Source organism: Orycteropus afer, unplaced genomic scaffold (assembly GCF_000298275.1).
Source record: "Orycteropus afer afer isolate SDZICR_OR568_19922 unplaced genomic scaffold, OryAfe1.0 scaffold00419, whole genome shotgun sequence".
In the NCBI taxonomy this organism is placed as follows: domain Eukaryota; kingdom Metazoa; phylum Chordata; class Mammalia; order Tubulidentata; family Orycteropodidae; genus Orycteropus; species Orycteropus afer.
The window spans coordinates 541635-556224 of record NW_006922006.1 but is presented as its reverse complement, the minus strand read 5'-3'; the positions used below and the strand labels follow the sequence as shown (position 1 = coordinate 556224).

The 14590-nt window shown below is 40.1% G+C and overlaps 1 protein-coding gene across 1 annotated transcript in view; it reads left to right on the top strand.

Annotated features, from left to right (window-relative positions):
• The first annotated feature begins 486 nt into the window (after window positions 1-486).
• The window catches only part of ZFP91 (ZFP91 zinc finger protein, atypical E3 ubiquitin ligase), a 55210-nt gene continuing 41106 nt past the window's right edge, over window positions 487-14590 (top strand). Inside the window, exons 1-2 of the mRNA XM_007953845.2 lie at window positions 487-851; window positions 6345-6373. Coding sequence (XP_007952036.1) covers window positions 487-851; window positions 6345-6373 — 394 coding nt within the window. The remainder of the gene's footprint in view (window positions 852-6344; window positions 6374-14590) is intronic.

Here is a 14590-nt window from a genome sequence, read left to right as displayed (position 1 = left end):
CCTGCCCCTCCCATTGCCCCTAGCCCGCGTTGATCTCCGGGGGGGGGGGGGGGGGAAGGTCACTTTCGGATTGTCGCGAGACGCAGCCGTTTAACGGTGAGAGCGAGTGCGCGGGGAAGGAAACCTCGCGCGCTCCCTTGAAGCCGTTGCCTGATTGGTGGAAGAAAGGGGTGGAGGCGGGAACTCGCGGCGCCGCTGCGTGAGAGGCTGGGAGGGGTGGGGCCAGGAGGCATTTCCTCCTCTCCGATTGGTTCTTAGAGCGTCCGTGTCGGGCGCGCGCGCGCCACCAGCGGCTGCAGGCTGTGAGTGGCAGGGGGCGGGGGGGGAGCCCTCGGAGCTGTGAGGAAGGGAGGGGGGAAAAGGAGCGAAGGGTAAGAGTGAGCCGGACGCTCCGGGAGGCGAAGGGGGCGGGGGGAGCAGCGCCGCGGCCGCCGCCGCCTCCGCCTCCGCCGCCTGGGACGAGGGGGTGGGGACGGACAAGCCCCGATGCCGGGGGAGACGGAAGAGCCGAGACCCCCGGAGCAGCAGGACCAGGAAGGGGGAGAGGCGGCGGCGGCGGCGGCGACTAAGGCGGCTCCAGAGGAGCCCCAGCAGCGGCCCCCTGAGGCGGCGGCGGCGCCTGCGGGGACCACTAGCAGCCGCGTGCTGAGGGGAGGTCGCGATCGGGGTCGGGCCGCTGCGGCGGCCGCCGCCGCCGCCGCTGCCGCTGCTGTATCCCGCCGAAGGAAGGCCGAGTATCCGCGCCGGCGGAGGAGCAGCCCCAGCGCCAGGCCTCCCGACGCCCCAGGGCAGCAGTCCCAGACCGCGAAGCCCCCGTCTCCAGCTCAGGGCAAGAAGAGTCCGCGACTCCTGTGAGTAACGCAGTCTTTCAGGCGGTGGGAAAGACCCCCCTCTGTCTGCTCGCAACCCTCCCGGCTCCCGTAGAGCCCACTCCACGTGACATCCTGCCTGCTCTGCCCCCTGCCGGCTCCGCACTCCTGATGTCACCCGGTTTTCCCTGCTACCGTTGGCGAACACTCCCCTCGGCCCTGGTGTCCTCTGCCTGCCCGGCCACTTGCCGACTCCCTGAAATCATGCTTTGTGGGCTGCACGCCTTTGGTCCCCAGTGGCCCCCTTCGCCGCCGCCCGCAGGCTTATTCCGCACTCTGGCAACTGCACCCCCTTTGTCACCCTGTCCCTTAGCCTCTTACAGCCGCTCTCGGGATTGCATCACGACCTCGTTAGGAAATCCGCAGCGCAGTCTTAGCCTTCGCAAGTGTGACCTTCGTCTTCCCATTAATTAGCCCAAGAGCCAGTTTTAATTGTATCTTTACGTAGCTTTTTTCTACTCTTAAAAATTCCCACATCACTTTGCCCATTTTTAAGAAAATTGATCACTAACCGGGAGGGCTGTGCCACTTTTAAGTGTAGTTTTTCGTATATCAAAGTAGGTGGGTGTGTGTGAGTGTGCGTTTTAAATCGAGTTGGATTTGTTTTTGCATGTTGTAAGAGCTTCGTTTTAGAAGTAGACTCATCTAAAAGGAATTCTTTATTACCTACAGGTACTAGAGGTGCCATGAACGTAAAGATTGTCATTTGTTCATTGAAATGACACTCGTGTAAAGAGTCCCAAAGCATGTAGGTTTGTAAATTTTAGGAATTACAGTTGTGGTTTCATTCATTTCTGAAAGCATCATTAGTGTCATTTGACTTACAAATGACAATATTTGATAAAGCAGTGGGATTGGAGAAAGAAACAGTCACAGTTTTAAGTGCGCCCCCCCCCCCATAGTGGCAAGAGTTGACCTGTTTCAAAAGTAAAAATTAAATGCGATTGGACGTGCCTGCCTTAGAGTCAATCCTCTCAAAGAGGAATAACATTCAGAGGTGTCCTGTGGGACTAGATGTGCTTCGAATTTTTGAATGTCATTTAAGTTTACATAATTTAGAATATTTTGAGCGAACAACCGTTCTGTAGACAAAACTCTGTACTTACCACAATTTTGCTGCAGTTAGAAATCTTAATTTGAAAAGATAAGTTATTAGCCTTATTTGGGTTTGTTGTTGTTGTTGTTATGTGCCCTCGAGTCAGACCTGACTCATAGAGACCCCTCCTTGGTTTTCCCAGGCAGTATCACTACGGAAGTAGATTGCCCCATCTTCCTTTGAGGAGTGGCTGGTGGGTTTGAACCGCCAGCCTTGTGGTTAGCAGTCAGATGCCTTAGGCACTATGCTTGTGGAATTAAACATGGCATGTGAAGCTTTTAGCACAAGGCCAAGTACACGAGTAAAAGTTACTGTTTTGAGTGGTGGTGATACAGCACTATGAGTAGTATGTAGTGTGTAGTGGTGCTTTTCATACAAATTTGGCAAATTCTACATAATTGAGTTTTTCATTTTTTGCATTACCGTCAATAGCACTATCACTTGTCATTGAGTCACTTCTGACTCATGCTGACAATATGTGTGTCAGAGTAGGTCTTTCCTCAGTAGGATTTTCTGTAGCTGATACTTAAGAAGTAAATCTCCAGGGCTTTCTTCCCAGGTTCCTCAGGGTGGACACAAGCCATCAACTTTTTGGTTAACAGCTGAGTGTATTAACTGCTAACCAGTTGCATCACCCAGGGCCTATTACCACACATAAGAAGTTAATACTTAAAATTCCTTTCCCTTCTCATCTACTGTTTGAGAATGAAATATACCTAATCTCCTTGCATTTGGCTGCTAATCAAAAGGTTAGCAGTTCTAGTAGAAGTACTTCCTATGTATATGGTGTTTTATTCTATTTGTACAACTTTCTTCAGGAGCTTTGGTGGTGCTTGGTTAAAAGATTGAGCTGCTAACCAAAAGTTTGACAGTTGGAATCCATCGTCTGCTCTGTGGGAGAAAAATGGGGCAGTCTGCTTCCCTAAAGATTTTACAGCCTTGGAAACTCTATGGGGGCAGTTCAGCTCTGTCCTGGAGGGTCGCTATGAGTCAAGTTCAACTAGATGGCAGTGGATTTGGTTTTGGTTTAGTGTGTGTGTATATATATATATATATTCTTGCTACTTTCCCCCTCATTGTTTAACCAGTTTTACTTCTTGAAATGATCAAACATAATTATAGGTAGTGTGGTAGTTTTACCCGCTGTCATGGCATATGTTTCCCCTGAACCCACCAAGAAAACCCCACTGCCAATCTTTATGGAAATAGATTGCCTCATCTTCCTCCCATGGAGCTGCTGGTGGGTTTGAATCACTGACCTCCTGGTTAGCAGCCAAATGTCTTAACCATTGTGCCACCAGAGCTTATGTTTTCCCTAACTCTTGGCAAAAACTACTTAGTTAAGTCTTTGCACTTCTTAAAGTTAACAGTTGAACTTTCAAAAGGATCCTGAAGATGACTTGACTAAATCCCTTCAGCTTTTTCTCCACCATATTCCTTGTAGGGAGGAAAGGATAGTTTTAATTCTTGGTGGCCCTCACTCTCATCCAGTATCATAAAAGGAAGTAGCAGTGAGTATTCTTTTCTTAGCCTCAGAACTCTCTCTTGATTTTGTATTTAAAATTAATAGTTTTGATTAATAAAATCCATTTCATCATAATGTTTCTGTTCCAAGTTTTCAATTTATTGCATGGCCTGGAACACCACAGAAGTCCTAAAGCCGTTCAGCTCAGATTGTCCTGACTGAACTGTAACCGGCCTGGTAATGTGCTAGGCTAGGGTGGAGTACCAAGCTCCGTAGACTGTTCCTAGCCCCTTAGGACCTTGCAGCATAAGAGGAGGAAGATGCTTTGATGAGTGAAGATTTGTCCAGCATGTGCATGGCTTACACATTTTCAGAATGATCAAACACAATTTAACACTGGTTTTTCTTAATATAATTCTTTTATTCATGAAGACATTTCAGGAAGTTTTGAGTGTCAGTTACTAACCTGTGGTCAAGTGTCTTCTGACCTTGATTCATCTGTTAGCTAAATAACTTATTTCATTCAGGTCCTTTTTCCACAGCCCACCTTTTCTGTACAGAATGTCAGCCTTCAGCTAACAGTGGCTTCTCTTGATTAAAGAGACAGAAGAGTACAGAACAGCTTAAAAGGTCACTAAATAGAGATATTTGAGTTGATTGAAATCTGCTCATACTCGAAAGTAAAATACTACAGTGAAAAAGCCTGGGACTTTAGCCAGCAAACCCAAGTTTCAAGTCTTGGCTTTTTAAGACTCATTAGGTGACCATGGGCCAGTCACTTAACCCCTTTAAATCTGCTTCCTTATCTTGTGAAATGAACATCGAATGTTCATAATTGGATGATAATTAGGTAGCAGCTTTGATAAGTTTCTTAAGCTTGTAACAACTTTCTCTGTTTTCTTTGAAATGTTCTTGGAGAATAGGAGATATTTATGAATGAAGAAGAATGAAAAAAGTTGTTTTCAGTGGATTTGCTCAAGAGAAAGACATAAAGTTAATGCTTGGAATCATAATTTAAAGCCTAGGCGGTGAATAGTAAGGAAAGAGAAACCAAATTTGAAGAATGGCTATTTTATGTACTCAGTACTATTTAAGAATTAGCCTGATCATTTTTTAGGCAATAAATTCCAGAGTTAAGATTCTCATGTTTCAAATGCAGAAGTTAATACACTGTCCCGTTTAAATTTTTAAATAAATATATTCCACAGGAAACACATGGGAGCATTGGTATAGTAGTTCTCAGATATATTTTTTTTTTTTTCTGATTGATAAGTTAAAACATCCATGCTTTCAATAGAAATTGTCAGAGCCAAGATTAGGTCAAATTGCAAAAAAGCTGTTTTTCATTCACAGTAACTTCATTTCCTGTAGATCTCAGTTTAAAACTTTAATAATAAATAAATACTTTTTTAAAACATCTGATTTAGCTGTTGGGTAATCGTTTTAGCTAAGACTGAATGTTTTAAGTGTTTGGGTTTAGATGAGTGATACATGAGGGAAACAGAGGTACCGCTCTGTTATTTTCTGGTATATCAAGTTCCATTTTTGCTATGTTTTCCTTTTAAAAGTAAGATGATAGCCTTTGGATGACACTTTCTTGCTATTCCCTTTTTTAAGTAAAACGTGAGGGTCATGAGTAGTGAGAAGGAGGCAGGGATATTCTGAACTGAAAACTTTCATGGCTCTTTGAGGAAGCCTTCATTTGTGCAAGATGGCAACCCTTACTTTTCCTCTTGGGGTGATCAGTGTGGTGATAGAAACACTGAGCCATTCTGAAAGGTTTTCAGAAGGTTTAATGTTTCAAAATTTTGGCAGTTAGAGTTTTCATGTAGAGTTAGGAGGATTAGCAGTTATCATGTATTAATTTTAATTGGAGCATTGGTAATATAAAATAAAATGATAATGTCAAACTTTTTTTTTTTAATAAGGACCAAGAAATGATAGCTGTTCTTTCTAAAGAGAGCAGAATTTGTGTAATGGTGTGGCTTCTACATTTGCCTGACTATCCTTTTCTAATGTCTAAGACAGTGTCTGCATTTTTATTAAGTTCACTTGCCAAATACATTAACACAGTTTTGTATTGCTACAAGGCATGTTGATTTTTGAAGTTGAGTGATGAGTGTGAGAAGTTCATTATTGCACAAGACATTGAAGTATGATAGAAATTTTTCCAGATTACAAACATGGGAATAACATCATAGCTTCTGAGATGTATCTGTTGCCTTTTTAGAAACAGATTTTGACATAGGTTTAATTTGTTTTTTAGTTTCACTTAATTTTTATTATGAAAATAGTCAAATATACAAAATACAGGGAAAACAACGCAAGGAAACCCAGGATCACCAAGACTGGGCAGTTACCAGGAGTTCTCTAAGCTTGCTTGCTTCATCTATCCTCTTTTCCTCCCTCTCCTCCCTTTTTTTCCCCAGAAGTACTTTAGGTCAGATCCCAAACTTTGTGACATTTCACCCCTATTTACTGCATTTATGTAAATTTGGGCACTTTCTAATACTCCCTTTTATGGTATCGTAACTAACATAATTAGCTATATGTTTTCATATCCATGTCTTTCTACAGTTAAAACAACTGTTTTGAATGCTTACTCTAGTTCTGCACTGTAAGGTATGATGACACATGTGACTATTTAAATTCACATTAATCAGAAAAAAAAATTGAGTGCCTCAGTTACAGCAGCTGTCTCAAGTGCTTGGTAACCACAGGTGACTGCCGTATTGAGTAGTGTTGGTGCAGGAGGTGTCCAGCATCCCAGGGATGTTCTGTCGGGTAGCACTGTGCTAGACACTTTTTATTACCATGTTGGAGATTAACTTGTCACCTGAAAGAGGTAAGTATTTGCATTTTAAGAAAATGTGCAAGATAATCTGTTTAATTACTTCATTCTCATTTCTTTCAGATGCATAGAAAAAGTAACAACTGATAAAGGTAAGATTTGGTTGTCTTTACCTTACTTACACATTACACTGGTTATTTTATAATCGGATAAGCCTCAGCCTGGTAATTCACTTTACTTTCCATTTAAAAATGACTTTTTTTCAGTAAAGAACTACTGAATTGTACATAGAAGCTATTTAGATGACAGTGGATTTGGACAGAGGACTACCTTGGCTACTTGGAAACCTACTGGGAAATAATCAGGTTGTTTGATGTTAGTTAATTGAAATTTGTTTAAGTGGTTGACATTTTTATGAATGAATAAAGAGAGGGATGGTACACACTATACAGATTTAAGTGTAGAGAAAATCTTGATGCCGGGAGAGGCTCAAGTTATAAATGTAGTGGGAAGAATGCGGAAAGAAGACTGTTCTTCCAAGATTTCAGCCTGTAAATAATTAAATGAGGTTATTTCACTTTGGAGTGTTTAGTATACCAAATGAATATGTATTGAATGTAGTTTTTTGCTTTTCTGGATTATTAAGGACAGCTAATGTCTGCTTTTCTCTTTTTGTAAACGTTTATTTAAAAGCCTTTAGTTTGGCTGTGTTTTGGCTTTGCACATTGGGTTATTAAAATTGCTCTACCATTCATTACATTTCTCTTTTTTTTCCTAGTTGTTGGCTGTGTTTCTTGATGCTAAATTCAAACACACAGGATCCTTCTTAAAGCTGGAGCAAATGCACTTTTAGGTGTATCTAATGCATTGTGTATGATCTTGACCCGTTCCTTACACAGCCACTTTCCAACTCCAGAGAGTTGACCAGTTAGATTTTTTTTGTTTGTTTGACCAGTTAGGTGTTTTTTTTGTTTGACCAGTTAGTTTTTTTAAGGTCCACTTTTAACCTATTTCTTTCTTTCTTTCTTTTTTTTTTTAATTTATGTATTCTTAATGAAGTTTTTTTCTTCTTCATAAAAATACTTTGAAAATATACATAACACAAGTTTAAAACCTGGATTTTTATGCCAGTTAGAAGAATGACAGTGTGATTAGGAACCAGTCATTTGAATTGGTGGCTGCTTTGTAAATAATTAAGGAGCTCTGGTGGTGTAGTGCCTGAGGCATTTGATTGCTAACCAGAAGATGGGTGGTTCAAATCCACCACCAGCTGCTCCCTGGAAGGAAGATGGGGCGATCTACTTCCTTAAAGATTTATGGTCTCAGAAACCCAATGGGAGTCACTGTGAGTTGAGATCAGCTCAATGGCAGTGAGTTTGATTTCAGTTTTTCTCATGGTATAATAGTTAAAACACTTGTCTATTAACCAAAAGGTTGGTAGTTCAATTTGAACCCACCAGGAGCTCTGGTGGATAGTGCCTAAGGCATTTGACTGCTAACCAGAAGGCTGGTGGTTCAAACGCACCAGCCACTTCTCAGAAGGAAGGTTGGGCAATCTACTTCCATAGTGATACTGCTTCGGAAACCCAAGGGAGGGGGTCTCTATGAATCAGATCTGACTTGACGGCAGTGAGTTTGGTTTTTTGGTGTCCTTTCTATGAAAGAAAGATGAGCAGTCTGCTTCCGTAACGATTCATAGCCGTGGAAACCCTGCTCTGCTCTAAGGGGTTGCTGTGAGTCACATTGACTTGATGGCAGTGAGTTTCCCAAACTCAAACTCACTACAGTTGAGTTGGATCTGACTCACAGAGACCCCTCCTTGGGTTTCCAAGGTGGTATCACTATAGAAGTAGATTGTCCAACCTTCCTTCTGAGGAGTGGCTAGTTTGAACTTCAAGCCTTCTGGTTGGCAGTCAAATGCTTTAGGCTCTGCTCCACCAGAGCGCTCACTTTATACCAAATATTTTTTTTTAATGTTTTAGAAATTTTGTGATTTCTTTTGTAAGTATAGAGAGCTTTGCATGACTATTTTGTGTAGTGGGTTTGGGTTTTGTTGCTACTATTGTTACTCCTAGGTATGTCTACCAAGAAAGGATGGTCTTGGGTTCCTCATTGCGGGTTTGTTTTGGACCTTTTATGATGTGGGGAAATGTAGAGACAGGTGGCACTCAAGTCGTAGAGCAGATCGATGAGAACAGAAACCAAGCTCCCCACCCTGCCTTTATCAGAGCCGACATTACCTTACATCTATAGAGTGTATTTACAGAAATAATTTTAGGTTGCTTTGAGGAGAATTTGGGAGAAAATAGCAGAGATTCCTAATTGTTGGACTGATAAATTAAATGATCCTCATGGGGTTGTCATGTTGCCATGTTATGTTATGTGGCTGTATGGTTGTGAAAAAAATTGCAGCTACATTTTAGGTAATTCATCTTCAAAATCAATTCCACTTTAATCCATTAGTTAAATACTCTGGATCAACTTAGAGCTCAGGGTTTGAATTCAGGTTCTGTCTTTGTGTCAAACAAAGAGTTCAATACCTGAAATCCAGTAAGCACTCAATAAAAGGGAGTAGTTATTTTTGTAACATTTTAAAGAAATAAATATTTTCAAACTTGCACTCTCATTTCTTTATTAGCTTACCTAATGAAGCCATTTATTAGGTACAGTTAACAACAGTTGCTGAAATCCAGCCATATAGGGACCCAAGACTGTCTAGCATACATTTATACAATGAGGTCAGTGAATAAGAAACAGAAGCTGTAGTAATTGCCTTTTCCTGTACTGTTTAATGTTTGAATTTACCTCAATTCTTTCCCTTTATTTTGTCATTTTAACTTCTCACAAAGGTACAGTGTTCCTCTACAATAGACTTGATGTTAAGTCTGCTGATTTTATCTGAAGTAACTCATATTAATTCCATAAGTTTGAGGCTTCTTCAGCACTCTGAACAGGTTTAGATATTTTTTTAGAAATATGATTGTCTATCCATTTTATTGATACTTAAAAGGAATTTTTAAGATTGCTTTTACTCTTCTTTACTCCAAATACTTGGAGATTATATACTCTGCTTGAATAGCAAGTCCGTGTGTGTTTCACAGCTCCTAACCTAAAGATTGGAAACCACCCAATGGTAGGCTGCTTCTGTAAAGATTACACCCAAGAAGATCTCATGGAGAAGTTCTGTGTGTCTCTGTGAGTCACGTGGGGTCTCTCTGAGTCAGAATTGACTTGATGACAGTTGGGTTGGTTTTTTGAGTTGAAGATAAGAACTTTTGACATGTTGAAACAAACAATATTGTACACACAAAGTAACTTTCCATTACTTTTAAATTATTAAATTGCAAAGTGTCATACTCATTTTTTCAAACTGAAATACTAGCAAAGAAACATATTAATATTGGTCTCTGTTCCTGACGAATTTATTTGACAGTTAGGTGTATCTATGAGACATGGAAAGCTGCTTTGTTAAAACAGTGTTTATTAATTCATTCAGCAAGTAGTTGTTCATCATTCACTTTGTGTCCAGCACCATTTAGGCATGGATTGTAAGTGCAATTAACATATTATAACAGGGAAATATGATAGTGTTTGATCAGGTAGGCGTGAGGGGGTTTAGTTTAGGTAAGATGGCAAAGGAGGGCCTCTGAGGAGGTGACATTTGAGCTGTGACCTGAGTGTAGTGATAATGAAACAGCTAAGCAGATAGATAGCTGGGTGAGAGGCATTCTACCCAGAAAAAAAGCAGAAAGCTGAAAACTTGGTTTACCACTTATCTTTGTATTGTAGAGCTTCCAAGAATGTTAACAGAAATCTGGAGGGTTGAAGCTATCTGGTTCCTTTTTAACTTGGTTTTATATTTTCATTCTGTTCTGTTTTGGACTAATGTTACCTTCATGATAAAGACATAATAGGGTAGTTTACCTCAATGTAATTTATTAACAGTGCCAGTGTTACTTTATTCTCTAATTTTCATTTCTTCACTTTGACACCCAACTAGACATGCTAACATGGTGCAAATATCTTCTCTCCCATCTGTTGGATCTTTTGTGATAAATATTTAAATCGGCCCATCCAGATAAAACATCATAAAAAGGAGATTAAATACTAAAGAACTAGACAACTCAAGCAGTGCTTGAGTTATCAGAATTAGATTTTTTATTGCAGGACTTCTTAGAGACTTTGATTTTGAGTAATATGCAGTGTAAAAGTCAAAATACACAGTTACCTAACTCTGACTTAGACTCCCCACCCCTTTTTTTTCAGAATGTGTCATAAAATTAGAGTAAATGGGAAACACATTCTGGTAAGAAGCCTGGATGCTTGAAATTTTGATTGTAGTAAACTTTGGTTCTCAGAATCATTTTACTATTTTCAGTTACTGTTTGTTTTATTGTTGTTATGTGCCATTGAGTCAGACCTGACTCATAACGACCCCTCCTTGGGTTTCCGAGGCAGTATCACTACGGAAGTAGATTGCCCCATCTTCCTTCCGAGGAGTGGCTGGTGGGTTTGAACCTCCAGCCTTCTGGTTAGCAGTCAAGTGCTTTAGGCACTACGCTTCCAGAGCTCCCTCAGTTACTGTTACAGAATAGTAATGTTTGGAAAAGATTGCTTAGACGGTTATGAAAAGAGTTCATAACAGATCTGAGATTTTACTTAAACTATTAAAGGCGCTGACATTTTGTCTCACCTATTTTATTATCAGTGTAATGTCTAGAATTATTATTAAAATTAGGAGCTTTTTTTTTCCCCCTCAGACACCCTGGTCACAGCCTCAGTTTTTATTGATTTAGTCTAAGTCATAGAGTCTGTTTCTAAGACTTTCTTTTAAAAAAAAAAATGATAGTTTAGTTTTAACCTTTTTAATAGTTTTAATGTCAACAGAGTCTTTTACTTTTCCTGTGTTGAAATACTTCTGGTTATCTCTTATCTTCCATCAGTATTGTATCAGATTCATCTCTGCCTCTTGTTGACTTGCACATCAACACATCATAACTTTGTTTCTGTTTTCATTTACAGATGTCTCTCATTTCCACAATCTTTGAACAGTATTTGTATCTATTCTTAAAGATAATAGAACAGGTATTCCCACCTTTTTTTATTTTGCCACTCACGTGAGGAAATCTAGCTTGGCAGCCCTTGTTCTGTACAAAGAACAACGTGAGAATATAGGACATTGTCTTTTACAATTCTTTCTGGAAAGATTTTGTGTTGCTTTTCTGATGACCTGGCTTCCTAGTTAGTCTTGTAGATTTTGGATAGAAAAAGAGCTCCAAGAGGAAAATAGATGAAAAAGGGCATGTATATCCAGCCTTAACCTCAGATTTGCTGTCATTTTTAGCTGAAATGCTGTCCTCCGCAAGTTAACTGTACTCTTCTAAAGCTGGCTTAAATACAAGTAAACAGAAGCAAAAAAATAAATAAGTCACTCAACCTGGCTTTTCTTAACACTGCTGAGACTGGCTGGTATTGGAAATGGACTTTACTAACTGTAGGAAACAAAATGGAGCTAGTTACAGAATTACAAACCAGATAGTTGGTCAGGTTTCAGAAACACAAGTTTTTGACTCCTTTATAATAAGGCTCATGCCTCACAGGACTGACAGTTCATGAGACAGGCATTCTACCTGGCCTTGTTCCTTCCTCGCTCTTTATCTTGAGGTAGCAGGAACCTTATTATTTTTCTCAGTGCAACAAGAATGATCTACTTAGACATCTTGTTCCTTGTTGGGAATGCCCCAGATCCTAAAAACCATTTTTGTAGTTCAGACATTCAAACCTCCTGTGGCTCTTTCTGTTCTAGTTTACTGGAAGGACAAGTGTGTCTTATTTATAATGTATGTGAATTGTGACATAGGGTTAGAAAACTTTATCAACTCATTTTAGTTATGAGTTGTTTATGAATCAGGTGTATCTCTTTCTGTCCCTTAAGTGTGAGTAAATAACATGTAAGTTTGTCTATTGTGTTTAGTTTATATACAATAAGAGTCATCTCTGAAAGCTGTTATTTCATTCTGTCATGTACAGGGATCCCAGATTATGAATGAGTGCTGTTCCTAAGTATGTTTTTAAGTCATGTTTGTACATAAATAACAATAGTTATGTATGTTTCATATCTAATGTCAGTCAGTCATGTTTGTCTTAGTGTACAGTATATCTTTCTAGCTATAAAAAACATTACAGAAACATTTCCAGATACATTAAAGCATCTTTAACATAATAGTACAGGAATAATAATGTTTTGGTGCATAAGGTAGTACTTGTTTGTTAATATGAACCATACCTTGGATTTTAATAGGTTTTATGAGGGTTGGTTCGTAACTACAGGTTGTACGTAAGTCAGGCGTTCATAACCTGGGGACTGCCTGTATAGTAACTGCTTTATCTTGAGATGTCTTTCCCTGCTAAAATCACTTGAGAGTTGCAGCAGAATGTCCTGGGAGAAGACAGAGGGAGCAGAGGAAACCAGAGGCCCTGAGTGGGGAAACCCATACTCAGCCAGTACGAATCTGAAACCCCTAAGAGAGCCCCGAATCTACATGAGGCCTAACTGTCCTCACACTGAGATGATCCTGAGTCTGTAAGAACTTCTGAAAATAAAGAATTGGCCTTGATTTAATGCCCCCTGGCTCTTGAAGTCCGAGAGTGACCACACTCCTCTGAATTAAAATTAGCTGGATACCAGCCACTTGTCGGAAGGAAGATGGGGCAATATACTTCCATAGTGATACCACCTCGGAAACCCAAGGAGGGGTTGGTTGCTCTGAGTCGGGTCAGACTCGACGGCAGTGAGGTTTTTTTTGAGATTGATCTAACTGCATCTTGGTAAAGCCCTTTCAGCTTCAGTGTAATTAATTCCCTTAGAGGTGACTGTGGTCCTGACTTCTGCCTGCCTACCTCGTTAAGTTTGGCCTGCTTCTTTGATGCTAATAAACTCCTAAATGGTATCTTAGCTTCTTATTTACAGATTCTGTAAGTTTGTTTCTTTCACAATTTTTAAACCTATTGTTTTCTATACTGTGACCCTCCCTAGATTATTGCATCAGTTTATTGCTATGTAACCATCTAAAAACTTAGGGACTTAAAAATGTAAAGATTTATTATTTATTGGTTGGCCCATTTTTTCCTCCTGTGGTCTTTTAGTGTAGGCTGCTTCATATCGTGATTGCCCCAGAACAGCATTCCAAAAGACTGATGGCAAAAGCGCAAGGCGTTGATAATCGACAGTGTCAGATTTGTCACATTCTGTTAGGTCAAGCAAGACACAAGGCCAGTCCAGTTTGTGGACTGGGGACATAGAGCCTGCCTTTAATGGGAGGAGCTAAATAAAGCCACAGAAGCCATGTTTTCTAGTCACACAACGCTAAACCAGCACAGTCACCTTTTCTAAGACAAAGTGTGAAAGTGGGTAACAAGTCAGTAAAGTGTAAAGGTCTTACCCTTTGCTGCCAGGTTGAATTTGGCTCACAAGGTGCCCATGAAAGTGCAGTGAGGTTTTTATTTCATAAAATGGTTTGCACTCAATTGCTGACTTACTGGTTGGGCAGTTCAAATCTACCCACTGGCACCACAGAGGAAAAGCCTGACGGTCTGCTTCTAATTACAGCCAAGAAACCCTATGGAGCAGTTCTGCTTTAACATGTGGGGTCACTGTGAGTCAAAACTGACGCAAAGGGAACAGGTTTTGCTGCTGGGAGGAGAGGAATCAGTGAATAGGCCAGATGTTGGGAGTAGCTGAAAAGAAAATATTTCGTAAATATTGAAAATGATCATTTTATGTGGTCCAGGCTAAACTTAGTCCAGAGCAACAAAAATAAACAATTTAGTTTATTTTTATATGCTAACAGCTCCTAGTTTTTTATCTGTGTAGCCAAGAATCCCTCCCCTGACCTTCAAATCCATTGATTTTTGACTCAACAGGTATTTCAAACTTGCATCCAAAGCTAAACTCATACTCTCCTTTCCTTCTTTCTGTTGATCCTCAACTGGCTGATGTCTGTGAAATAGGTAAGAAAGAAAATAGAAATATACTTAGACATAGTAAATGGTGACGGAGAGGACTAGAACAATAAAAAAGGTCTAATCTGAGTATTATCACGTACACAGTAACAGTTTTGTTGGTTTAAAAATGAGTGAAAAAGAAAAACATTTGATTCCGTCATAATTTATTAACCAGCTTTATTCTGGTTTTAAAATATATTTGGTTTAAAATATACCTCATATAAAAATACTCTAGTTTCTTCTTCTAAAGTATAAGGAAATGGGTGAAAATGAGCCAAACCTGAATTTAGGTCTTACACTAGTATTTTAGTGTCCATTAAGGCATTTGACTGCTAACCAGAAGGTTGGTGGTTCAAACCCACCAG